The 27,868-nt window shown below is 36.2% G+C and overlaps 1 protein-coding gene across 1 annotated transcript; it reads left to right on the top strand.

Annotated features, from left to right (window-relative positions):
• On the top strand, positions 1 to 26,912 carry ARGFX (arginine-fifty homeobox). The gene is given in 5 exon segments (XM_042954354.1): positions 1 to 66; positions 25,554 to 25,656; positions 26,417 to 26,547; positions 26,549 to 26,680; positions 26,682 to 26,912. Coding segments are annotated over 5 exon segments (663 nt in total).
• Positions 26,913 to 27,868: the final 956 nt, after the last annotated feature.

The raw sequence follows: 27,868 nt of genomic DNA on the forward strand, positions 1-27,868 counted from the left end.
ATGGTAACTCTAGAGGACAAGGACACAGACATTCCTCTCCTATATCACCTCACCTGCAAGGGTAAAGTAAGACTGTTTATTTTGGTTCAATGGTGTCATGAGTATCTCATTATCTGCCAGACTCAGAACATACTGGAAAATCTCTGGAGCATATGACCTGGATTGGACCATTCTCTAAGGCAAGTGACATATCATTGAGGTGTAGGTGTTTTAGCCAGTTCAGGCTGCTATAACAAAACACAGGGATAACATAAATTTTTCTCACAGTTCTGGATACCGGAAGTTCAAGATCAGGGTGCCAGCATGTTTGGGTTCTGGTGAGAGCCCTCTTCTGGGTTGCAGAATGCTGCTTGTTGTATCCTCAAATAGCAGAAAGAAAGAGAGAGATCTCTCTGGTGCCCTTTTTATTTGGGTATTAATTCCATTCATGAGGGCTCCACCCTCGTGAAGGCTAGGATTTCAACAAATGAGTTTGGAGGGGATACATTCAGTCCATAACAGAAGGTAAAATGTCCCTTAGTCAACATATGAAAAGTATATGGCTCAGCCCAACACAGCAGGCCAGGCAGGTAAGCTTCCCTGAACTCCAGTTCACCAAACTAGAGGCACTGTAGATGGCAGACTTAGGTTTGAACCCCAGAGCCACCATTTTCTAGCATTTTTACCTTAGGTAAAATTAACTTTTTTTAACCCGTTTTCCTTTTTTAAAATTGAACTGATAAAAATGCCTATATCACAGCTTGTGGTAAGAATTATATTACATATAAAGTGCTTAGCATCACACTTGGCATGTAATTAGCATCCAGTAATTGATAGATATTATTAATCTTCCTCTGAGGTATATTTAACATAGAAAATCCTAGAATCAATGAGAAGGCTCGCCTTTTGAAACAAAGACAAGTTGTAATATTCAGATTCACTATTATTTTTGATGAGCAAGTTTTCTCAACCTTGGATAGCTGAATGCTATTCCCTTTCCCTAAAGCACTTTTATCCATTTCTTCACTCAGAGAGTTTCTAGTTACTCTTCAGAGGTTGGCTTAATGATTCTTCCTCAAAAAGAAGCCTTTTCTGACTCCAATAGGACCTGAATTTTCTTATTACTCCAAAATAACTGTATAATTAATTGTCTTCCCCACTAGATATAATCTCCATAGAGTCACAGATTATGTCTATTACGATTGACTCTATGTACCCTGCTGGTGACTACTGAAGGCTTCAGGCATTCCTTCCCTAAATCTTCACTGCAATTTTTTGAGGGAGCTATTCATCTCATCTAGTTCTATTAATTATTGAGGGAGAGACATTTAAGTCTCCAACTATAAATGTGGTTTTGTCTATTTTTCCTTTCAGTTCTATCAGTTTTTGTTTCACATATTTGTTGTTTGGTGCATACACATTTAGGATGGTTCGTTCTTCTTAGTAGACTGACCATATCATTATGTAATGTACTTCTCTGTCCTTGGTAATTTGTTTTGCTCTGTACTTTGTCTAATATTAAGATAGGCGCTCCAGCTTTCTTTTGATTAATGTTTGCATCTTATCTTTTTCATCCTTTTATTTTATTTTATTATACTTGTATAATTACACTTGAAGTTACTTTATCATATTGCATTGTAATATTGTATATTTGTATATTACATATAAATTATATGTATAATCATTAATTATATACATTATATAATTTCTTAATATATTATTATGTAATATAGACATATCTTATCAAAGTCAACTGGTATTGATATTTTGAGTGAATTGTAGAAGCTTTAACCCCTTTATGTCCCTTTACCCTTCCCCATTTATAATATAATTGTATTAATTATTTTCTCCATATTCATTGAGAACTATACTGAAGACTATTACAATTTTTGCTTCAACCATCAAACAAACTCAAGAAGATAAGGGAAATGTATTGTGTTTACCCATATTTTTATTTCTGTGTTCTTTCTTTCTTCTAAATGTTCCCAGAGTCCTTCTTTTTTTCATTTCCTTTTTGTTTACAGAGCTTTCTTTAGCCATTCTTTTGAGGGTAGACCTGCTGGTGACACATGCTCTTAGATTTACCTCATGTGTGAATGTCTTTAATTCCCCCTTCATTCCTTAAATATATTTTCATTGGATATAGAATTGTGGCTTAACCATTCTTCTAGCACTTGAAAAATATTTTGTTATTTCCTTCCACCCTTCATGGATGCTGATGAGAAATACACTGTCATTTGAATTGTTTTTCCCATCAGTAATGTGTCATTTCTCTCTGACTGCTTTCAAGACCAAATCTGTCTTTGGTTTTCAGAAGACTATAATATGTCTTTGCACGAATTGCTTTGGATTTAATCCATTTAAGTTTTGGTCATATTTTTCAACCTGCAGGCTTATGGTTTTTGACAAATGCTAGAAATTTTTAGTCATTATTATTATTATTATTTAAATATGTTTCAGCCCTCTGCAATCTTCTACCTCTGGGACTCTGATGACACAAATATTAGATCTCTTTTTGTCCCACAAGTCCCTAAGGTTCTGTTCATTTTTTCCAGGCTATTTTCTCTCTGTTGTTGAGATTGCATAGCTTTTATTGTTCAAATTTACTGAGTCTTGCCTCTGTCCTTTCCATTTTGCTATTGAGCCTATCCATTGAGGGGTTTTTTCCCCTTTTTGGTTATATATTTTGGTTCTAATTTTTTCGTTTTGTTCTTTTTTATATCTTTATTTCTTTTTTTTAGTCTTCTTATTTCTTTCCTGAAATTTTATATATGTTTTCATTTGTCTCAAGAGTATTTGTAATTACTTGTTGAAGAATTTTTCTGATGGTTGCTTTAAAATTCTTGTCAGATAATTGGACACCATGTCATCTCAGTGTTAGCATTTGTTGATTGTCTCACTTAGTATGAGCTCTCCATGGTTCTTGGTAAGACATGATTTTCACTCGAAACTTGGACATTTTGTGCATTGTGTTATAAGACTTAGGATCTTATTTAAATCATGTGTTTTAGCATGCTTCCTCTGACACCAATCTGGTGGGTGAAGGGGATACCACCTTAGTACTATCAGGTGGGGATGGAAGTCCAAGTTTTCCACTCAGCCTCCCTTGACACTGGGAAAAGGGGCATGGAGAAGGGAGGAAAGGGACTCATTACAGCAAAGTGGAAGTGGAAGATTAGGCTCCCCGGTAGGCCTCTGTTAATTCTACCCTGGATAAGAAGGGGAGGGACACCTCATTACTGTTCCCCATGTGGCCTCCACTGGGGGACACCTTTTGAGTGGGGTTAGAAGAGGGATTGCTACTGCTGAGAAGTCATGAAAGTCTTCACTCTCTACTAAGCCTGATCTATTGCCACCCCAGCAAAGAGAAGGAGGAACACTGCATTAACAGTAGATAGGGTTGGAACTCCAGGCTCCCCACTTGGTCTCAACTGACACTGTATGAGACGAGAGGTGCTCATTACCACCCTACAGAGATGGAAATCCTGGCTCCCAACTCAGCCTTCTATGAGACCTCCCAGGTGAAAAGAACCTGGACAGTGAATACATTTTTACAGTGTGGCAAAGGTGGACGTCTAGGCTATTCACTCAGCCTTTGCTGGCCAGGGTAAATGTGGGACTGGAGTTTCTCTGTACAGCGCATATTGTCTAAAAGTCTGCCTTGCTTGGCTGCCCCTTTTCCTGGTCCTTCAACAGAAGAGCAGATTTTGGGGGGCATTTTTTTTGTCTGTGCCCATTGAATTTTGGGTTTGCTGACTTTTCCAGTGTCCCTTTGGTATATGTAAGGCAGAACAACATAAAACAGGAAACTCACAATAGTGAATTTTGGGGGACCCAGGGCCTTAGCCGGTCTGCCTTCTGTTCACATTACAGAATCTTCATGAGTTTGAAACTTTTTCTGTCTTTTGCGAAAAAGGAAAAAAGAGAGTAAATAAGAGTTTGAGGAAAATATTTTGAAAAAAAAGTTCCTGAGAAAGACTGAGGGATCAAGAATATTGAGACATTAAGAAAAAGTACTAAAAGAAATATAGAAATACCAAGAAAGTTAAAGAGAGCATGAGTATAACAGAGTAAAGAAACTGGATAGCAGAATTAGTAAGAAAGATGAAAAAGATAGATTAAGAAAGACTGTTGGAGATGAACAGAAATTGAGTTCATTTTGAGAAAAATGTTGAGAAATAGAGAGTTCAGAAACTAGGATATTGTCAAAATGTGAGAATTAGTGAGAATTTGAGAAAGAGAAAAATTGGGAAAGTAAAAGTATAAGAGAAAGAAATTGCGTTTTTGAAAGAAATTCAGAAAGAGGAAGAAGAAAGAAGAGGAATGACAAGAATGATAAGAATGGCAAGAGAATGACAGAAATAACAAATTAGTAGACATGGATAACTGAGAGACATTTTAAAAGAAAGTGAGATATAACAAGAGAGAACAAGAGAAAACTTGAGAGTGGTATTGGGATAAATTGTGAGATTTCTCTCAACTGTGCTCTTTTTGGAACACCTGTCAATTATCGTCCCATTTCCTGAGTTGATTCTTTAATGCCTAAGTTTTTTTCCTTCCTATTGTCCATTGTTTTGTTTTTGTGCTTTACTTAGGGTATATCTCTTTTGTCATGTGGTAAGCTTCCATCTTCTTTATTTGGTAGAATACAGAGTGTGAATCTGATCTTTTGTTTCTAAATCTATGGCTTAGTTTAAGACCTATGCATTCTGGGCTAGCTGACAGGAGGGGTGGGAAGGGCCAGGGTCAATAACACTACATTATGTATTTAAATGTTGCTAAGACAATAAATCATAAAAGTTCTTAGCTCAAGAAAAAATTGTAACTATTTATTGTGACAGATATTAACTAGACTTATTGTGCAATATATACAATATTGAATCATTCTTTTATATACCTGAAACTAATATAATGTTATAGGTCAATTAGAACTCAGTAAAATAAATAAACAGGGTGGGAGATAAGTGATGCATGAGTGAATAAGAGAACAAATGGATGTATAAGACTTCAGTCTATTTAAGGAAGATGGTGGCCAGGGTGGGTGGGTAAAGCACCACGGAAAATACAAATTAAGGGTCAACAAATAGCAGCAGCCAGAGTAATAAAATACATATATCAGACTTTTTATCCTTATGGCTAAACAAGCTGCAGTTCAGAAAGTTAAGGAAATAACAGCAGTTGAAAAATATGAAGAACAGAATGAGGCCTAATATAAATCTAATGAAAATTCCAAAAGAAGATAATAGAGATAATGGAAGAATGACAATATGCAAAGAGATAATGGCTCAGAAATGTCCATAATTGAAGAAATTCAATGTGCTTAGGTTGAAAACATATAGCAAAACATAGACAATATAAATAAGAATAAATCTTACCTAGACACTTAGAGGTAAACACATAGACTATGAACAAAGGACACATCTTTTTAAAGCAACAAGAGAGTAGAGAAAGATCACCTACAAAGGAATAAAAGTTCAACTATCAGCAGACTTCTCAGATAAATGAGTTTTATATTCACCTAACCTATTATGCAGGATTGACAATATTTTCAGGCAAAGCACGTTTGAAATGTTTACAATTAATAGACCATCACAAAAAGAATTACTAATGATTCTACTTTAGAAAGAATAAACCTGTGTCCAAGAGAAAAAAGGAGGCTGAGAGAGAAGCAATGGTGAGTGACCAAAGAACATGATAAGCATGGTTTAATCTAAATAAATATTTATGACAAAAATAATAATGGCTACTTTTAGGGGCATAAAAGCAAGTTTGATCTAAAACGGTAGACAAAAATAACATGAGAACCTGAAGGTGCAGGATTCACTGTTAAAAATCCAAAGAGCATTATATTGTTTGGGACAAGTATAGAGAAACTGATTAATTTTGAATTTTTTAAATCAAGTATTTATATGAAAAACTTAATGGTAAGTTTAAACCTTGCATATAATTGCATACAACTGTGAAAAGGCGGAGAGGGAATAAAGTGCAAACATTTCAACAGAAAGCAGGAAAAATGAAAAAAACACAAAAACACAAAAAATATAAGGAAGTAGACATCAGTCCAAATATATTTCTAATCATGATCCTATCAAACGTAAATGGATTTAATCCACATTAAAATTCTCAGATCAGATTGCTGGCTTAAAGAGACAGAGCTATAAACAAGGCAAGTATAAAAGTAAAGAGATGGTGGTATCAAAAGGACCCAGGACCCTATGACCCAGCAATAGCACTACTAGGAATTTATCCAAAGGATACAGGAGTGCTGATTCATAGGGGCACATGCACCCCAATGTTTATATCAGCGCTTCCAACAATAGCCAAATTATGGAAAGAGCCTAAATGTCCATCAGCTGATGAATGGTTAAAGAAGATGTGGTTTATATATATAATGGAATACTACTTGGCAGTGAGAAAGAATGAAACACTGCCATTTGCAGCAACGTGGATGTAACTGGAGGGTATTATGCTAAGTGAAATAAGTCAGTCAGAGAGAGCTATCATGTTTTCACTCATGTGGAATTTGAGAAACTTAACAGAAGACCATGGGGGAAAGGAAGGGGGAAAAATAGTTACAAACAGAGGGGGGAGGGATGCAAACCATAAGAGACTCTTAAATACAGAGAACAAACTGAGGGTTGATGGGGGGGAGAGGAGAAAATGGGCGATGGGCATTGAGGAGGGCACTTGGGATGAGCACTGGGTGTTGTATGTAAGTGATGAATCATGGGAATCTACCCCCAAAACCAAGAACACACTGTATACACTGTATGTTAGACAACTTGACAATAAATTATACTTTAAAATAATAATAATAATAATAAATAAAATAAAATTTTTAAAAAGGACACAGGAGATGGCTTAAAGAGTAGGTCAAAAGTAGAGTTTGAGTATAAAAAGAATAATGACTATTTCCAGCAACAGTTATATTAGTGTCTAAGCATACTATTACTGAACGAATAAATGATTGAATGAACGAAAGGTTGGACATCAGGTGTATATCTGGGTGCAAGGGTCTGGGTGTATCAAAAATTACATTTAAATACCTGGTGTTTCACCATGAGGACACACTAAAACAAAACAAAACAAAACAAAACAAAACAAAACAAAACAAAAAACAAAAAACACTTGATTTCCAGAGAGAGGATAAAGCAGGCTTGAAAATGGGCTCTCCAAAGGGATTCATGAGGGTAAGCAGGGGAGGGAAGTGAAGAAGGATAGGGGCCCAGAATGTGAGGTTTAAGTGGTCCAGAAAGATTCAAAGATTGAAAGAGAAAGATTGAAAGATGCAAATCACTCAGCTCCATTCCCATTGGAAGGAGATAATAGAAGACTAAAGTTGAGGACAGAAGGCAGATCAGAAGGTCAGATTGTCTTACGAAAGTGAATGTAAGATTCCTGTTACAGATGGTGTCTGCTTTTGCAGGGCTCCCATCCTTTCCCAATCTATGCTGGCCTGTGTTTTGTTAACTGCAGAATCACCACACCTAAGTAAGCAACCACTTGTGGGAGGCAGTCAATAAATATTTGCTGAGTATATGCAGTGCCCTGCTGGCAATTCTTGTTTGTGCTCCCCATAGCCCTGACCTAGGAAAACACCTGAGTCAGGTTGAAATATACACTTCCTTGTTTCACATGCTAGTTAAGCTGAAGACTCAATGCCCTTCCAGGGAGAGTGGGCAGGTGTTTAGATGGTGCATACAGGAGTCAGTAAGACCTGATTCATTCCCAGTTATGCTACGCTAGCTGCCAAAACTTGAAGACCCTGCTTCTCTTCATCTAAAAGAGGATGTTAACAATTGTACTTTATCCCCCATGTGTTTGTTTAGAATTCAGTGAATCATGCATATGAAGCACTTAAATGTTTGATACATAGAAAACATCTTCAAATGTTATTATTATGACTATTATTATATTGAATAATATTCTAATGTTCTTATTGTATGTTACTGCATAAATGTACTACTTCATTTACTCTGAGGATTATATTGAAGAACAGATGCTTAGCTAGGTTTAATTTTCCTTCAATTAAATGCCAGTTCCTGGCCCATCCTCTATTATTGCTTTTCAAATGCTTTGGTCTCAATCTTTTTACATTCTTAAAAATTACTGATTGAGGACTCCAAAGAGCTTTTTTTCTTTCTGTGGGTTATATCCTCAGACATTTGCCACATTAGAAATTAAAATTGATAAATTAAAAAACATTTATTCATTTCAGAACAAAATGATAAATGCATTACATGTTAACCATATTTTCCACACATACAAAAGGTGAAAAGAATGTCATCGTTTTACATAATAGAAACTTTGTCTGGCTTAATAGAAGATAGAAGTCTCTTCTGCATTGTTTTCTTTTTTGAAATATAGTTGACATGCAGTGTTATATTAGTTTCAGGTGTACAACACAGCAATTCCACAAGTCTATACATTACTCAATGCTCACCACAGTAAGTTTAGTCATCATACAGCGTTAATACAATATTATTGACTATATTCCCCATGCTGTACTTTTAATCTCCATGACTTATTTATTTTATAACCGCAAGTTTATACTTCTTAATCCCCTTCACCTATTTTGCCCACCCCCCACCCACTTCCCCTCTGACAACCACCAATTCTCTTCTGCTTTTGCATTTACTTTTTATGATATATTGTTTTTGTTGAAACTAGCCTTATGCACATTATGTTGAAATCTGGCTTTATGTGGTTATAGCGTTAGAAAAGAAAGAAGTATTCTAATAGTCTTTGTGATAATTGTGGATATTCTTTGAAGCTACAAAGCAATATCAATAAGTAGTAACTTTTTAAAAAGTGGTTGTTACGTGATACTTGAAATCATAGCAATGAGCTTTGCATAATCTATCACATTAAAATCCACTGGTCTGCATCACCCTTTGAGTGGATCTTTTACCTACACATGGGCTTGTAACAGCACACACTGGATATTTGTAAAATACTGGTTTATGAACAATCAGTTGGAGTTATGAAGTTCTCCTAAATGTATTCCACTATACGTTCATGATAAAATGACAGTTAAAAAGTAAACATCTCGGGGCACCTGGGTGGCTCAGTTGGTTAAGCGTCCGACCTCAGCTCAGGTCATGATCTCGTGGTACGTGAGTTCGAGCCCCGCGTCAGGCTCTGGGCTGATGGCTCAGAGCCTGGAGCCTGTTTCTGATTCTGTGTCTCCCTCTCTCTCTGCCCCTCGCCCGTTCATGCTCTGTCTCTCTATGTCTCAAAAATAATTAAACGTTAAAAAAAAAAAAGGTAAACATCTCAATATTATCATGAATATATTATTATATAATTTGACCTCAGGAACCCCCTGAAAAGATCTCAAGGACTCCCAAGAGCTTTTGGAGCACACTTTGAGAACTGCTGCCCCAGATTATCCAACCTTTCATAGTAATGGCCTCTCTCTCTTACTCCATCTCTCCCTCCTTCCCTCCTTTCCTCTTTTGCACACCTTTTCCAAGCAAAAGCAAAATTAATCTATATTCTCTTCCCACATACATATCACCTCCTCATAGCCAACTGTTTCCAAAGGTGCAATAAAGGGACAATAAAGTAGAAGCAGAAAAATAAATGAGCAACCAAAATTGAAATTGCTTTTGGAAGGAAAAGTACATAGTGCCAAGAAAGAGTTAAGAGAACACTGTGAAGTTGTTTGGGAAGAGAAGTCAGCTTCTACATGTTCATGTTGTTTAAACTGAGAAAAGATAGGCGGTAGGTAATGAGTAGTGTTAAGTAGGAGATGAAAGTGGAGATGAGCATATGCAAACACCAGGAAACAGGCAACTCATGACTTACTCAAAGAATTGAAGGAAATCCACAGTGGCCATAACACAGAGCTAAAAAGAGGGGAGAGCTCAGTAGGTGCCATTTTCAAGCCTAAGACAAGAGTACAAATGGAGGCACACATACCATATATCTAAGTATTTAGAAACTGTAAATCAAGCTATCAAACTGTTAAGTAAAATATGTTCTACTTGCCCACTTTGACAGATATATATCTTCCTAGACGCTGAGATTCAGATTTTGAATTCTTGGGTTCTCTGAAGTTCCAAAGAACATGGCAATGTAGGGAGAGCTAGCCCCAACCACTCCACCCTCATTCTCATCCCTGCTTGCATGCCTAGGTCCAGGCTCTGTTGACACCCCTTTGACCTATAGTCACCTCTTGGGCCAGGGAGGGGTGGACATTGACAGCATGTTTTTCCCTGAGGAGGATGAATCAGGGAAGGGGCTGTGCAGGTTCCAGGCAATGGGTAGAGAAGTGTGTGGTCCCTGGTACACGGAGTATGATGTAGAAGTGGGCACATATTCTAGATGGTCATGACAGTTTTAAATTGTAGACTCTATGCCCAGTGGGGAAGCACATACTAAAGAACAAAAGAGAGGCCCTTTTAGAACCTTGCTAAGTCTTATTTGCAGACCCGTAATATCAGCATCATCTGGTAACTTATTAGAGATGCAGAATCTTAAGCCCCAGATCTATCGAATCAGAATCTGTATCTCAACAATATCCCTGGCTGATTTGTATACCTATTAAAGTCTGAGAGGTGTAGAACTCAATGAAAGGACTCAAGACAAGGGCTATTTTTTTTTTAATGTTTTTATTTATTTTTGAGACAGAGGGAGACAGAGCATGAGCAGGGGAGGGACAGAGAGACACAGAATCTGAAGAGAGCTCCAGGCTCTGAGCTGTCAGCACAGAGCCCAATGCAGGGCTCGAACTCACGGAGTGTGAAATCATGACCTGAGCTGAAGTCGCATGCTCAACCGACTGAGCCACCCAGGCGCCCCAAGACAAGGGCTATTTTTCCAGGTTTATAAGAAGTACTGCCTGTTCCTGTAAGTCTTCCTAGGCCAAGGTCACTGAGGATGTGGGATTTGTCCCACCTGCACTAGGGAGTCATGGAAGAGCTCTAAGCAGTACAGTTACATGGTCTGAATTACTTTTCTAAATAACAGCAGTTCCCATTCCTTGAGCATTACATTGCAACAAGCTTTGTGGTTTACAGATAGGATTTTAGTGAATCATCACTACAGCCATGTGAGATGGAGATTATAATTATTTTTCAACTGGGGAACAGGCTTAGGAAGGTGAAGTCACTCTCAAATTCAGAGGTACTATGTGAAGGACCTGTTGTCTTCAATACATCGCATTCCAAGAAATGAATGAGCTCATCACTCTTCATTCCCCACTCTACTCTATTCCACAGACTTACCAATGCAGCCCTCTGGTGCCTGGATGAACAGAGGAGCCCCTGGAACTTCCCAGACCCACCCTTTTTATCTACATGAGTGATTACAGCATTGATGTGATACAGCAAGACAAAGTTGATCACAGTGAGCCTTCCTTTCAGTCTGACCCCCATCTCTTAGGGGCCCACAGAACTCCTTGAAGGAGGAACAGTTACAATAGTCAAATGAATCCCAAATGCTTCTAGCTCAGGCTGAATCCCATTTTCCAGGATGGATTAACTGGTAACATAAAAAATAGGGTGAATTTTTGTGCAGTCTGTGTTGTCTAAGAAACGCATGTCAGGTAGGACTAAATCTCCAAGAATTTTATTAGGGGAAATGCCTGTGCCAGAAAATGGGGAAGGCCAGAAGGGCTGTCAGATCATAACACAAATCTGACTTCTAGTGAAGGAGAAGGGAAGGTTGGGTAGAAGCATCTTAGACCGTCCACCATGCAGTCTAAATTGTGTAATGCTGTTGGTGAAATCTGAGTAAGCTTTGTGGACTGTACCAATGTCATTTTCCTGGTATTGATAATATACTACAGTTATGCAAGATGTCACCATTGGGAGAGGCTGGATGAAGGGTACACAGAACCTCCTTGTCCTTTTTTTTTTTTTTTTTTTTTTTTTTGGCAACTTCTGTGCACATGTAATTATTTCAAAAGTAAAAGTAAAAAAAAAAATACAGCACTAGAAAATGTGATAATTTTTTGCTTTCAGTATTTGTATAGAATCCAAATAACTGAAGAAGAGAAAATTAGTCTATTATATTTAACCAGATATTTTCCAATTCTGTGGCTCTTCCTTTCATTCTTGAAGTTCCAATTTTCCCTTAGTACCATTTCTCTTCAGTCTGAGGAACTTCCTTTAACATTTCTATAGAACAGGATTACTGGCCATAGAGTCTCATAGTTTCGCTTGATCTGAGAACGTCTGTATTTTACCTTTATTCTTGAAGGATGCTTTCTTTGAATATAGATATAGAATTCTAAGTTGACAGGTATTTTAGCACTTTAAAGATTTTATTCCACTGTCAGTCTTCCTTGGTTCTTGATGAGAAATCCATGGGCATTTGATCTCATCTAATTGTCTAATGTATCCATCTTTTCATGTAAAGACTGTATTTCAACAACCTCATTTTTTAAAGTCCCCCTACTCTGAATCACAAAGATATCAGCTCAATTCTCTTAATATTACCAAAGTTTCATTTTGGACTAATACATCTGGAGTATTTTTCTATGGTATACATGTGAATCACTTTCCAGCTGATGTAGAGTTTCCTGGAATTAACTTCATTTGTCCAAGATTGTTACAGCAAGCCGAGGCACCTTGAAAACATTGTTTCCCAGGGAATGAATGAATGCATCAGTATCCCCTTTCTCATATAGGTTTTCCTTCCCAGATGTCAGCACCCCTGATAAACAGAATGGCCCCAGAGAATTCCCAGTCATACCCTCTTATCAATATGGATGATTCCAGCATGAACTTGACACCATCAGATCTAGAGGGTCCCAGTGACTACAACTCTCCTTCACCCTCCCTCCTCCACTGTTACCCTCTTCACAGGGGGCCCTGTAACTGTATTTTACATTTGTTTTAAAACAGTTATTCATTGTTATACCTTCTTTTCAAAAACCTATTCAAAAAAATGTCCCCATTATAAAAGGGGAAGTTATAAATTTCATAATCACAGTCAAGCGCCTTTCACCCATGCTTGACTACATTAAGATAGATAAGCTGAAAACACAAGCTACAGAGCAAGAGAGAATGTTTTTTTTTCTGAGAGGGAAAGACTGAAGTAAAAAGTGACTGAAAACTCCTTTCCAAAGGCAAGGTATGATTCTGACACCAATTCTTATGGGTGGGAAAAACCATGTCAACCAGCTGGGTGTCCTAAATTCATCTCAATTCTGATATTATCTACTTAGAGATAGCCTCATTCAGATTCCACAAATTAAGGGCTCAGTCTCACAAGACTGCCCCCACTTCAAATGCCAACCCAAAATCTAGGTTGTCACTTCTGCTTCTGACCAACTGCCTCTATGTCAGAGGTTCCCATGACCCCCTTCTTGGGTTCAATTAATTAATTCCTGAGCTCACAGAACTCAGGAAAACAGTTTGCTCGCTAGATTATGGCCAGTTTATTACAAAGGATAGTAAAGGATACAAATTAACAGCCAGATGACAAGATATATAGGGCAAGGTCCAAAACAAAGGAACTTCTATCTGCTTGGAATTTGTTTGGCCCTGGCCGAGCAGCATGTCATTGCATCTGGTTCACCAACCTGGAAGCTGTCCAAACAATCCCCTTTGGGTTTTTATGGAGGCTTCATTACATAGCCATGATTAATTAAATAATTGTCATTGGTGATTTATTCAACCTCCAAGTCCTCTCCCATCCCCACAAATCAGTGGTAGGGCTAGCAACTTCCAATCCTCTAATCAGGATTTGTTCCCTTGCAAATAGCCCCCTGCCTCCATCTCTAGGGGATTTCCAAAAGTCACCTTATTAGTGTAAACTCAGCTGTGGTTGAAAGGAGCATTTATAAATATCAAGACACCCATTTAACCTTTAAGACTGAAGAACTTTAAAGAACTGAGGACAAGAGACCAAATACTATAACAAAAGATGCCCCCATTGCTGTTATCAATTAGGAAATTTGAAGCTTTTGGGAGCTGTGAGCCAGGAACCATGGACAAAGACTGAAATATATGTTTATTATAAATCATAATATCACACAGGAATATTGTCATCCACCATTGTGGGAAAATGTGAAAAAACCTCATTTATAGAGTGGTAGTATATAAATGTATACAGATATTTCTTTTCATAAGTTGTATCTTACTGAATTCTGAAATATGTACTTGTTTTTATTCAACAATGTATCCTAGAGATTTTTCTATGTTCATAATATCTACCTTTTAAAAACTATATGACTGTACAAAAATCATTTAAGTTTCTATATACAATGAACAATATGAAAAGGAAATTAATAAAACAATTCCACTTACAATAGCATCAAAAAGAATAAAGTACTAAGGAATAAACCAAGGAAGCAAACCAAACTAAAAACTAAGTAAACTAAAAACTACAAAATGTTGCTGAAAGTAATTAAAGAGTAGATAAATACATGGAAATAAATCCTGTGAGAATGGATTGGAAGGCTTCATATTGTTAAGATATCAATACTACCTAAAGCAATGTATGAACTTAATGCAATATCTATCAAAATCCCAATGGTATGGTTTGCAAAAATACAAAAATCCATCCTAAAATTCACATGGAATCTCAAGGGACCACAAATAGCTAAAAAAATCTTGAGAAAGAACAAAGTTGGAGACCCAAGACTCATACTCCTGATTTCTAAACAAACTACAGTGATCACAACAGTACTGGCATAAAGACATACATGCACCAATAGAAAAGAAGAGAAAGCCCAGAAATACAGTCTCACATGTATATGGTCAGCTGATTTTTGACAGGGATGCCAAGACCATTGACTGGGGAAAGCAGAATATCTTCAATAAATGATGTTGGGAAAACTGGATATCCACATGCAAAAGGATGAATATGGACCCTTACCTTACTCTATAGAAAAATTAACTCAAAATGGATCAAAGATCTAAACGTGAGAGGCAAAACTATAAGAAAACATAGGGGAAAAGCTTCACAACATTGGATCTGCGATGACTTCTTAGAGATTATACCACAAACAGAGGCAACAAAAGTATAAATACATAGATTAGATAACATAAAAGTGAAAAACTTCTGTGCACCAAAGGACAGAATCAACAGTAGAATGGCAACCTATGGAATGGAGAAAATATTTGCAAATCACATATCTGATAAGGGGTTAACATCCATAATAGATAAAGAACTCCTATAAAATAATAAATAGGTCATTTCTCCAAGAAGATATACTAATGACCAACAAGCATATGAAAATATTCTCAAAATAGTTAATCATTAGGCAAAAGCAATTCAAAACCGCAAGATATTCCCCTCACACCCATCATGATGGCAACTATCAAAAAACAAACAGAAAATAACAAGTGCTGACAAAAATGTGGAGAAATTGGAATCTTTGTGCCCTGTTGGTGGGAATGTAGAATGGTGCACCCACTATAGAAAGCAGTATGGTGATATCTCAAAAATTAAAAATAGAATTATCATATGATCCAGAAATTTCACACAAAAGAACTGGAAGCAGGGTAAAAGGAGATATTTGTATACACGTTTTCATAATAGCATTATTAACAATAGCCAAAAGGTAAAAACAACCCAAGTGTCCAACAGCAGATACATGGATAAACAAAAAAAACCCCATATGTGGTATATACATACAATGGAATATTATTTAGCCTTGAAAAGGAAGGAGATTCTGATACATGCTATAACATGGATGAAACGTGAGGACATTATACTACATGAAATAAGCAAGTCACAAAAATACAAACACTATATGATTCTACTTACATGAGGTATCTAGAGTAGTAGATTCATATAAACAACAGAAAATGGTGGTTGTCAAGCGCTGGGGGAGGGAGGAGTGGGAGTTGTTATTTAATGGGTACAGAGTTTCAGTTTTGTAAGATGAAAACAGTCTGGAGATTGGTTTCACCACAGTGTGAACGTACTTAATGCTACCAAACTATACACTAAACAATGATGTCAATAGTAAATTTTAAATTATGTATATTTCACCACAATTTAAAAAATATACATGATTAGGTACTATTCTAAGCTATGGATATACAAAAGATTATTTCACCAGCTTTCTATTGATGAATTAACATTTTAATTCCCAGTGATAAATATTCTGGGTTCAATGGTATGAAGTATATTAAAATGAAAGCTATTACTAACTTTCTTTTCAAATTTTGTGCCACTTCACACCTCCACTAATAATAAATAATGGTATGCATTCCCCCACATTATCAATAAAGTTTGATTTATAGTTAAAGTTTTTGCCAGTCTTGTGGGAGAAAAATTAACTCATTGTGTTAATTTACACATTATGAATCCCTAGTGAAGTTGAGCATTTTTCACCATTTTAAACATTTTTACCTTCCTTTCTAGACATTATTTTTTCATGCCTTTGACCCAATTTTATGATGGAATTTGTTTTTTCTCATTATTTTTGAACAATTTTTTTTATAAAATAGGGATATGAATCCTTTAATACATATTTCAAGTCTCTCTAGTCTGATGCAACTTATTTTAACCATTTAAGGTTTTTGTTCTTTTATTATTTCAATGTAAACGTTAAAAAATAAACTTGAATCTATTTGTAATTGCTATTGAATTTTGTGAGTTAGAGTGTAATTTCTTACACACTAATGGCAACTTGTTCTATTCCTACTGCTTGGAAATGCCAGTTTTCCATCTATAGTAGTGTTTGTTTGTTTTTTCTATATTCTGTTGTAGCTCTAATTTAACCTTTTTGGCACCAAAACTGCCGCATTCCATGTTACCTATTTAAAGTATGTTAGATGGCAGTCTAGCCCATTCTCTTTCTTTTAAAAATAAAAAATTACATACTTTTAGATACTTTCTTTTCCGAATTTTGGAACCATCTTGTCAAACTCCATAAAAAAAAAACTATTAATAAATTGATTAGACACCTTGCCTGCCCCCACCTTGAGCCAGCGGGTCTCCACTCATGTGGCATCAAGTGAGAGCACTGATACTGGCAGAGTGGACCTGGGTAGGGCGATGATGGCCAGGCTCTCACTGGGGCTTCTTCTTCTGTAGCTGCTTCTACCCACACAGATTTATTCAAATCAAAAACCTACTGTAATACTTTCAAGTAACTCCTCCCAGAATACCTCCACTGCCCCAAATCCAGCTAATGCCATCATCCTGACAACTAGCAGTGCTCTGCAGTCAACAGCCAGTCTCTTCATCGTCTTGTTCCCTTCTACATCTCTATGGTTAAGATAAGAGACTTAGGCCAAGAAACATCTATACTTCCCCATCTTCTAAACCCAATCCAAATGGTGTCTAGACAGCCAGTGTGACAAAGAAAAAACAGGTCCTTGTTGAATCTGCTAATTCCACACTTTATTTTATTGACACAGAAAATGTTGAGGATCCCAAGTTTTACTGGTTTGAAGAACATATGAAGAGTCTATTGTCTGGATGATGAATGTCTATTAAATCTACTGGAGTTGCATGTACAAGATGAAGAGACAACATCCAAGATTAGTTAAGGTATGATTTCTTTAAAGGTGGCTTAAGAAGTATGGACAGGTAAATTCTACCTTGAAAATGAGAATAGATTTTATCTTACCTAGATATAAAGGATGGGATGTCAACAGAATCAGTTTTCATTTGGTTCTTTAAATCTTTAAGGCCATAAAACAGTTAATACAAAAAGCTTCCATAATTCTATTTATATGTACATGGAAGAATCTTCCAGGTGTTGCCGTAAATCCTCAATGTATTGTCTCAGCAGTACTGATTTAATGCCAGTGTAGTCTAGATAAAGTTTTACATTGTTGAGCTATCACTGTTTTTTGGGAACTGAACTCTTTCCCCTGAGGCTTTGGATTTGACATTGCATTTGATTTTTTGTATAGTAGCTGACACGTGCCAAGGCAATGATGGATTGGAATCTACCCCAGATTGAAGCATAATGAGCAAATTTTGCTTATATACATATCACCCATTCCTATTCAACAAGAGTGCTAGATTCATTTATCTAAACTGATTCCAAAAAGTAGGAGTACATTGACCTCAACTAATTTCAAAATGCTTTTATTTCTGCTTATGTTGAATACTTTTTGCAATTAAAAAAAATCTGTTGTGAAGGTAAAATTAACAAATCTTGAAATTAAAAAGACAAAATATGTGCAGGAGCCAAAATTATAAATCAAGTATTTGGGAAGTGAAGACTAGAAGCTTACTTACAATAAATTCAGGAAAACTTTTATACTCTTTTTGTAAATACTTTTTTTTTTAACTCTGAATCAGAATAATCACATTTGGAAAACTTTCTGTTCGCCAATATTTTTAGATGGTTAGAACTTCATCCTAAGCCCAAAGAAGGCTTGATTCTGGAAAGTACATCTTTTCACAACTGCCCAGATGCACAGAAAGCTTTTTAAAAATAGACACTCTAAAATATTTTGTTCACATGGTCACCCACTGAGGCTCATCAGAACAAGTGCCCTCCTTAATGCCCATCACCTATCTAACCCATCTGCCCACCCATCTCCCCACTGATGCTTAAATGTTCCAATATCTAATATGGCCACAGTAGTCTTGATGACCAAAGTCATTTTTTCCCCAACTTTAGGAACCCACGCCATAACAACCATTTCCAACAGATCTCAAGCTACTGTGTATGAATGAACATTCCTTTTTGTTTCATGCCTGAATGTTGTCTACCTACTTTGGATTGTATATTGTGTTTGTATATTTATGCTTTGATTCATAGTAACTTCTCATATTATGGAATTGATTTGCATTGAACAAGAACTGCAAATTTAAAAAATGGCTGAAAGAACAAAAAAAGATATTGATTAGGATTAAACTGAAGTTATAGAACTATTTGGAAGAGGAGATTGACATTTTTGTAATATTTACTCATTTCTCTCAAGAACATAATATGCCTTTTTTGTTTCAATTTTTTATTTAAATTCCAGTTAGTTAACATACGGTGTAATATTAGTTTCAGGAGTAGAATTTAGTGATTCATCACTTACATGTAACACCCATTGCTCATCACAACAAGTGCCCTCCTTAATGCCCATCACCTATCTAACCCAACTGCCCACCCACCACCCCTCCAGCAACCCTCAGTTTGTTCTCTATAGTTGAGAGTCTGTTTTATGGTTTGCCTCTCTCACTTCCCCCCATGTTCATCTATTTCTTAAATTCCACATATGAGTACAATGATCATTTATGCCCTTTACACAGCTTTATAATTTATTTCATATAGTTTTTAGACATTTCATTTAGATATATTCTTAGGCATTCTATATATTTTGAGGATCTAACATATAGGAACTTTTAAAATGCAATGTTGACCTTACATTTCTTATTTGCTTTAAAACACTTAATGGTTGCATCACAATCTTATATTCTTCCAATGTGTTGAAGTGTTTTACACAATATTATATTTTGGGGTTTTTTTTTTTTCCAGTGGAATTTTAAAGATGAACTTTTTGGTGTTTTGCAAATATGACACTTTTGCTTTTTTGTTGTGCTACTTATTTCTTATTCATATTTTGTTTCATTTGCTAGGTACACTAGTGCAATGCTGCACAGTACCTAAGTTAGAGGACATTTTTGCCTCTTATTTACTTTAATAGTAATGGTCTTGATGTCTCTTATTAAGTATTTATCATTTTTTTAAAAATATATTTATTTTTGAGAGACACAGAGTGCATATGCGAGGGAGGAGTAGTGGGGGGAGAGAATCTGAATTGGGCTCTGTGCTGACAGCAGACAGCCTGATAAGGGGTTTGACTCACAAACTGTGAGATCATGACCTGAGCCAAAGTCGGATGCTTAACCAACTGAGCCACGCAGGTGCCCCAAGTATTTATCCATTTTGATATAGAAACTCTTTTGGTTAAGGAAATACCTTCTTTTTTTTTTTCAATATATGAAATTTATTGTCAAATTGGTTTCCATACAACACCCAGTGCTCATCCCAAAAGGTGCCCTCCTCAATGCCCATCCCCCACCCTCCCCTCCCTCCCACCCCCCATCAACCCTCAGTTTGTTCTCAGTTTTCAACAGTCTCTTATGCTTTGGCTCTCTCCCCCTCTAACCTCTTTTTTTTTTTTTTTCCTTCCTCTCCCCCATGGGTTTCTGTTAAGTTTCTCAGGATCCACATAAGAGTGAAACCATATGGTATCTGTCTTTCTCTGTATGGTTTATTTCACTTAGCATCACACTCTCCAGTTCCATCCACGTTGCTACAAAAGGCCATATTTCATTCTTTCTCATTGCCACGTAGTATTCCATTGTGTATATAAACCACAATTTCTTTATCCATTCATCAGTTGATGGACATTTAGGCTCTTTCCAAAATTTGGCTATTGTTGAGAGTGCTGCTATAAACATTGGGGTACAAGTGCCCCTATGCCTCAGTACTCCTGTATCGCTTGGGTAAATTCCTAGCAGTGCTATTGCTGGGTCATAGGGTAGGTCTATTTTTAATTTTTTGAGGAACCTCCACACTGCTTTCCAGAGCGGCTGCACCAATTTGCATTCAGGAAATACCTTCTATTCCTACCTTGACCAACATTTTATCAGAAATGACTGTCTAATTTTTTTTAATTTTATGTCATCTTTTTATATGATCATGAAAATTTTCTGGTAATGTAGCTGGTTGTCTTAATAAAAATGTATGCCTTAAAATACAGAAAAGAACAATGAATATTATAGCAAATACCTATAATGTCACCACAAAAAAGAAAAAAAACCTGTTAACATATAATCACGTTTTTCCAGTTGCTTTTTCCAACTTTATGCTCAAAGTAAATCACATAAGAAATATATAACTTAGTCTGATTTATTTAAAAAATGATAGTGATTAAGCCAAAGCACTTACTTAACAATCATTCTTAACTGTTCTATCCCACCTCTTTCTTCTCTGAGGCAGTCACTAATATAGGTTTGGTATAATTTTTGTAGTTTACTTTTTATGTGTTAATAAACTATAATTTTGTGAGTTTTTTAAAAAGTATAGTTCCTATATCATAGTATATAAGCACATAACAAACATTAGTAATATAGTTTTTTTGAATTTGTTTTCTATGAAACTATTGTAATTGGTAATATTTTCCTAACTTACACCTGATATGCTGAGGGAGTTAATTATTATAAGATCAGTAGGTGCAGAGGCAGTGATTTGATTATCAGAAAAGTGTTAGGGTTGTTACATAGCCTATGTTAAATATAGTTTATAACTTCAATTAAAGAGACTTCATTTTCAATGCCAAATATTCTTCTTCTATTTTTTTTTTTTTGTTTCTTTATTTTTGAGAGAGACAAAGAGGTCGAGTGGGAAAGGGGCCGAGAGAGAGAGAGAGAGAGAAACACATAATCCGAAGCAGGGTCCAGGATCCAAGCTGTCAGCACAGAGCCCTATGCAGGGCTCGAACTCACAAATGGTGAGATCATGACCTGAGCTGAAATCAGACACTTAACTGACTGAGCCACCCAGGTGCCCCATCAATGACAAATATTCTAAAATAATAAAAATTTAAAAAGAAAACACTTCTGTTGTGTATATTATGTGCCATGCATTATGCTAGTGTTTTGTGTGTATTAATGCCTGACATTAATACATCTGTGTAACATTTACAAACCCTATTATAAAATAGCATTATTAGCATCACCTATTTATGATTTATGAGCTGAAGTGAAGAGTTTAAGTCACCCGTTTCTATCACATTCCTAGATAATTAGTTTCTGAGGAAAATTTCCACCATTAAACATAAAATTACTGAATCTCCACTCCATTTCCTCCAGTCGTTCACCTTGGCAAACATAGTTCCTGCACATAATAGTTCCATCTCAGAGTGGATCTCTCTTCTTTTGGAAAAAAGATGATTGCTAAAGATTGAATTTTACTTACTTATTTTTAACATATAAAATTTCAATTATAAAGAAAAACAGAGAATAGTATAATGAATTCCCATGAGCCCATCATTAAGTCTTAGCAAATATATATCTCATTTAGTATGTTTTTGAGGTTCATCCATGTTGTAAAATGTATCAGCAATCCATTATTTTTTTTGTTGATGAATGATATTCCATCATATAGATATAACACATTTGTATGTCCATTCAACAACAAGGAGATTTAGATTGTTATCAGATTTTGGCAATTATGAACAGTGGGGCTGTGAATAGTTGTGCATATATCTCTGAATGGATGAATGTTCGCATTTCTCTTGGGTAGATTCCTAGGAGTGAAATTGCTGGGTTGTATGGTAAGATTATGTTAAACTTTCTTTTAAAGAAAATGCCAAACTGTCTTCCAAAGTAGCTGTATCATTTAATAGTTCCACCAGTAATCTCCAATTGTTATATGAGAGTTCTAATTTCTCCATATTCCTTCACATGACCATTTATATATCTTTGGTGAAATGCTTATTCAAACCTTTTAATTCTAATTAAATTAAATTCTACGATTTTTAATTGGAATGTTTTTCTTCATTTTTGAGATGTGTTTATTAGATATTCCAGATGCAAGTTCTTAACCAGATATACATTTCCTTCTGTCTGAAGAATGGCCTTTAACATATCCTATAGTGAAAGTCTGTTGTTGATGGATTCTTTCAGCTTTTATATGTGCAAAAGCATCTTTTCTCAGAATGGTCTTCTGAACTTTCCAATGTATACGTGTTGATGTTTTGAGGCTTCTCCTCTTCTTAAGCCCTGATGATTCCCCGCTGTCTTTCTTCTGCATCTCTGCATCTTCCCATGGATAAGTGGCAAGTCACAATCAAAGCTCCAAGACTCATTTGAAAAACACAAATAATAGGTATCAGAAGAGACTAGTTATTACACCAAGATAAGGGCACAAAGCTTAGATGCAAAAATATTGCTACAGTTTTACTAAAAAGAATATTTCAAATAAACACATACATCAATAATGACATGAGTATATAAAAAGCTAAAAACACACAAAGATTACTCTTTTCCTTCTTTTTATCACCTATAAGTTTTTTTCTTCATTTAATTTACTTTTATATGTTGTGTGTTTGCATACACAGATAAGAAACGTAAAGCCTTTACCTTTACTTTTAATGCATAATTAAATCAGACAATATATATGTAATACAGAAATAACATGTTATAGCTTTTTACATGTGCACATGTGCAAGAAGGGGAGGGGCAGACAGAGGGAGAGAGAGAATCCCAAGCAGGCTCTGTACTGCCAGAACAGAGTCCCATGTGGGGCTCAAACTCACGAACCACAAGATCATGACCTGAGTAGAAACCAACAGCCTGACGCTCAACTGACTGAACCACTTAGGCACCCTCAGAATTTAACATCTTAAACTGTAACGATACTTTGCTAGACCACGTACAGTCCAATGAGATATTTTACATTCGTTTGTTCATATTAAGACTTTGAAATCCAATGAATACTTTATACTTAACAGCATATCTCAACCTAGATGCTAAATTTTCATCATAAATACTTAATATGCTTTTAGAGTTCATAAAATTTAATTTAAAAAGTAGACCGAAGGGGTGCCTGGGTAGCTCAGTCGGTTAAGCATACAACTTTGGCTCAGGTCATGATCTCAAGTTTCAGGCGTTCAAGTCTTGTGTCGGCTCTGTGCTGACAGCACAGAGCCTGGAGCCTGCTTTGGATTATGTATCTCCCTCTCTCTCTCTGCCTCTCCTCCACTCGTGCTCTGTCTCTCTGTCTCTCAAAAATAAATAAATGTTAAAAAAATTTAAAAAGTAGACCCAAGTTGTTCTAAATATACTAAAAAAGTTACCAGTAACTGGATTGAGTATCTGTTTTTAAATTTAAATTAAAATTTAATAAAATTAAAAATTCAGTAACTCAGTGGAACTAGCCACATATCATGTACTTGACAGCCATGATGGGTAGTGGCTACTGTATTGAACAAAACAGCTCTAGAGAGCTAAGGAACAAAGTTGTTTTCAATTTTGTACTGTGTCCGTACATAACTTACCCAAATAAATAAACCGTTTTCCTGTTTTAAAGCCAAATAGTAACTAGAAGTTTGTAGAGATCAAGGATGCACCCCTAAAGGATGAATGTGGAGGCAAAACAGTTATCTTAATAGTATATTCTTGTAACCTAGAACAAAATTCCCAGTAATAGCATTCCAAAAACACATTCTGAAAGTGCTGTATCACATACAACTTCATTGGAAGTAAGATTGTGCGCTCAGTAAAACTATACAGCTTAATGAAAAGAGTAATCTCAGAGTGTTGATGAAGATATCAACTACCTAAGTTTGAATAGAATAATTTTATAAAATATGAGTAGAAAAATCAATATAAATTAATATTTTACATATTTGATTTCAAATACATATATATGAATCTCAAAAATAAATTAGATACTGTAAGTATAGAATATATACATATAAATATGTGATTATATTAAATATATTTCATATAGGTTATTTACATCTATGTTCCTAATTAGCATAGTCTGTAGCTTTGTTTATAGAATTTATTCTTGAGGTGCCTGGGCGGCTCAGTTGGTTGAGCATCCAACTTCAGCTCACGTCATGATCTCACAGCTCATGAGTTCTAGCCCTGCGTCAGGCTCTGTGCTTTGACAGTGCAGAGCCTGGAGCCTGTTTCTGATTCTGTGTCTCCCTCTCCCTCTTTCCCTGTCCCACTTGTGTGCTGTTCTCTGCCTCTCTCAAAAATAAATAAACGTTAATTGTAAAAAACTTATGGTGTCTATTCTTGCCTGGGTTTAGTACTGGTGTTATGGACTTCAAATATAAGAAGTGAAGTTCAAGTGAAAACCATTCCTTCTTTTATTGAAATGGGCATATAACAGCATTGCCTTGAATTCCATATAGCACAGAATTGTCTTGAATTCCATAATATATCTTATGTTTTTGTGTAGTTTTTAGTTTATTCAGGTTCTGCAGTTATTGTTTTTAGTAAATTATGGTAATTGTATTTTCTTAGAAATTTTCCTTTCTCTCAATTGCCATTTTAAAAAAATACTCTATAACTTTTTGATTGCCAGCATGACTTTAGTAATGTCTTATTTCTTATGAACTTTTTCCCAGGGCAATGATTAGAGCTTCAGAAATCCTGGAAAAGAAAAACCCTATTTACCAGACAAGATGGATCAAGTTCCAAAATAAATAAGCAAAGAGAGAAAACCCACTTTGAAGAGTGTGTTATATTTAGGTGCAGGGAGATGCACCTTCTTCCTAGTTTTTAAAGGAAACAAAAGTGTGAAAAAGAGGAGGGAAACCATTGTCCACTATCTTGAGGTTAGGCAGGGTAGACAGAGTATCAGAGAAGGGGGTTTTCTGTTTTCAGTTCAGGGCAAACCGAAACTCAAAGGAGTCATGTCCCAGAGTGAACAAACTGGATAGGGAGAAAGTTAAGAGGTAACTTTTCCCAGAGGAAAAAACTAAATCTCAGAAAACAGAGGACAAAGCACTGTTACACAGGGTTCAGCCACCCAGAGTGAAGACCTGGGACCTTTATCTCCTAAAGTCCAAGCCGTGTTGAAGGAAGTCATGGAAAATTCACAGTTGTGGTTTCTTGGGAGTTTTTAGGAAAGGAGGTGGTGTAATGGAAGAAGTACCAAAAACACACCTCATTTGCCCACACAGCATGAAGAGTTGGAGACTCTGTTTATCCACACCATGTTTCCAGATTAAAATCCCCAGGAGGAATCACCTTCGAAACTCAACTTACCCAAGTCAATAGTAAAGGTCTATCTGATTCCCTGAAGTGTGCTTGGCACCTTCATCCAAACCACAATCTGGAAATTTCTGTCATAACATAATAATAATATTTCAATATTGAATACATACTGTGCACTAGTACTGAACTGGGCACATCACATATGTTGGCCTTGCTATCATCCAATTTAAAAGATGAGGAAAACTGAGGTTCAGGGGCAAAGTGTTTGGATCACAGATACAAGAATAAGCAGTATAACTGGAATTAGAACTTCAGAGTTCTCGTACTGTAGAGCTCAAATAGAGGAAGGACTCTTATTCAGATTCCTGACTTAGGGTCTTCCCAAGTAAATCCCTGCAATCTGTTTAATTCATAATGCTACCAAGAGACAAAGAGCTCCCCTCAACCTCTGAATCTGCTAAGGCCCCAAAGTTTTTCTTACACTATTCCTTACTATAATCCTCACCTCCCTGGTAGGACTAGCTTCTCTTCTTTAGAGTTCAGGAAACTTTCTTGGACTAGTTTCTCTTCTCTAGAGTTCAGGAAACCTTCTCTAAAGTCCCAGAACAACCTCTGAAACAACCCCCTTTTTTTTCTTCTTCCTTCTCTGGGGTCCCAGTCCTGATTCCTTGCTGTCCCTGCACTCATGCCCATCTCTGCTCTCTCAGAATTCAGTGTCATGAGGACTTGGAGAGGACATGAGGGTTATAATCTGGCTTTTTCCACTCCAGACAAGCCCCCAAATCCTCCATTCACTGACCATAATCCTCCCACTTCTCCCACTCTTGTATCTGGTTCAGGAACCAACAATTCAAATTGAGGAAGCAGCAGCAGCAACTACTAAAGCAACCAAACCAGACCCTTCCATCCAAGAATGTGCACATCTCAACCACAAAGTCAATCAGTCTTCATTATTTTTCTTCCTGCAGTTTCAGATTTCTGTAGCTCCTTTCCACATCAGCCCTTAGGCCCTTTCAACTGGGCATGGGACTCTCACCACTGAGATATCCAAATGTAAAATCCTTAGTTGGAGAAGCTAGTGGCCTCAGTGTCTTGCTTTGTACTCTGATACCTATGACATAGCCTAAATCATGAAAGTGTACAGTTTTCCTGATGAGGGTGAGACATCCTGCCATTCTTTTCATTGTCTATAGAAGTATCCCTCACCAACAAGATCCCAGCTAGAAGAAAAGAGTTCCTCTCTCCACATCTGTGCTGGTCCAGCTGTAGGTCTATCTCCTGGACAAATCAGGTCGAGTATGACAAGCTGGGGCTTTGCAGTCTAAGAGATTGCCTGGAATTCTAGAATAACTCCAATGTGGTGGAGTTTGGATTTCTCTGATCAAAGTACAAATAAATACCAGATCATATAGAAAAATGTTCTTGTCTCTTATACATGCCTCTTTTCTTTCCTTTGTATGCTTCTAAACCCAAATGTATGGGTCAGTGTCACTTTGATTCCCACAGAAGTGTAAAAACTAGAGATGCTTTAACAAGTATAGCTCAGTACTACACATCAGCCCCACAACTCTCCCAGGAGATAGGCCTTCCTAATTCCTTAGATGGCCAAAGAGACTCCAAAATTCCCTCTTCTCAAAACTATCTTAAACTTTTAATTAATTTTTAATTTTGTTTTTATTTTTTATTTTATTTTTTTTTAGGATTTTAAAAGTTTTTATTTAAATTCCAGTTAGTCAACAATGCAATATTTGTTTCAGGTGTACAATATAGTAATTCAACAAAATATACAACACGTTGTGCTCATTAAAACAAGTGCACTCCTCAATCCCTATCACCTATTTAACCCATCCTCCTACCCACCTCCCCTCTGATAACCATCAGTTTGTTCTCTGTAGTTAGAAGTCTGTTTCTTGGTTTGCCTCTCTCTTTTTTATCCCTTTGCTTGTTTGTTTTGTTTCTTAAATTCTACATATGAGTGAAATCATATGGTACCTATCTTTCTCTGACTGACTTATTTTGCTCTAGTTCTATCCACATCGATGAAAATGGCAAGACTTCATTCTTTTTGATGGGTGAGGAATATTCCATTATATAATAAAGAAACAAACAAACACCATATCTTCTTTTTCCATTCATCAGTCAATGAACATTTGGGCCGTGTCCATAATTTGGCTATTATATATAATGCTGCCATAAACACTGGGGTGCATGTATCCCTTTGAATTAGTATTTGTATTCTTTTAGTAAATACTTAATAGTGCAATTGCTGAATTGTAGGGCA

The sequence above is a fragment of the Panthera leo genome, chromosome C2, assembly GCF_018350215.1.
Source record: "Panthera leo isolate Ple1 chromosome C2, P.leo_Ple1_pat1.1, whole genome shotgun sequence".
NCBI classification, from domain to species: Eukaryota; Metazoa; Chordata; class Mammalia; order Carnivora; family Felidae; genus Panthera; species Panthera leo.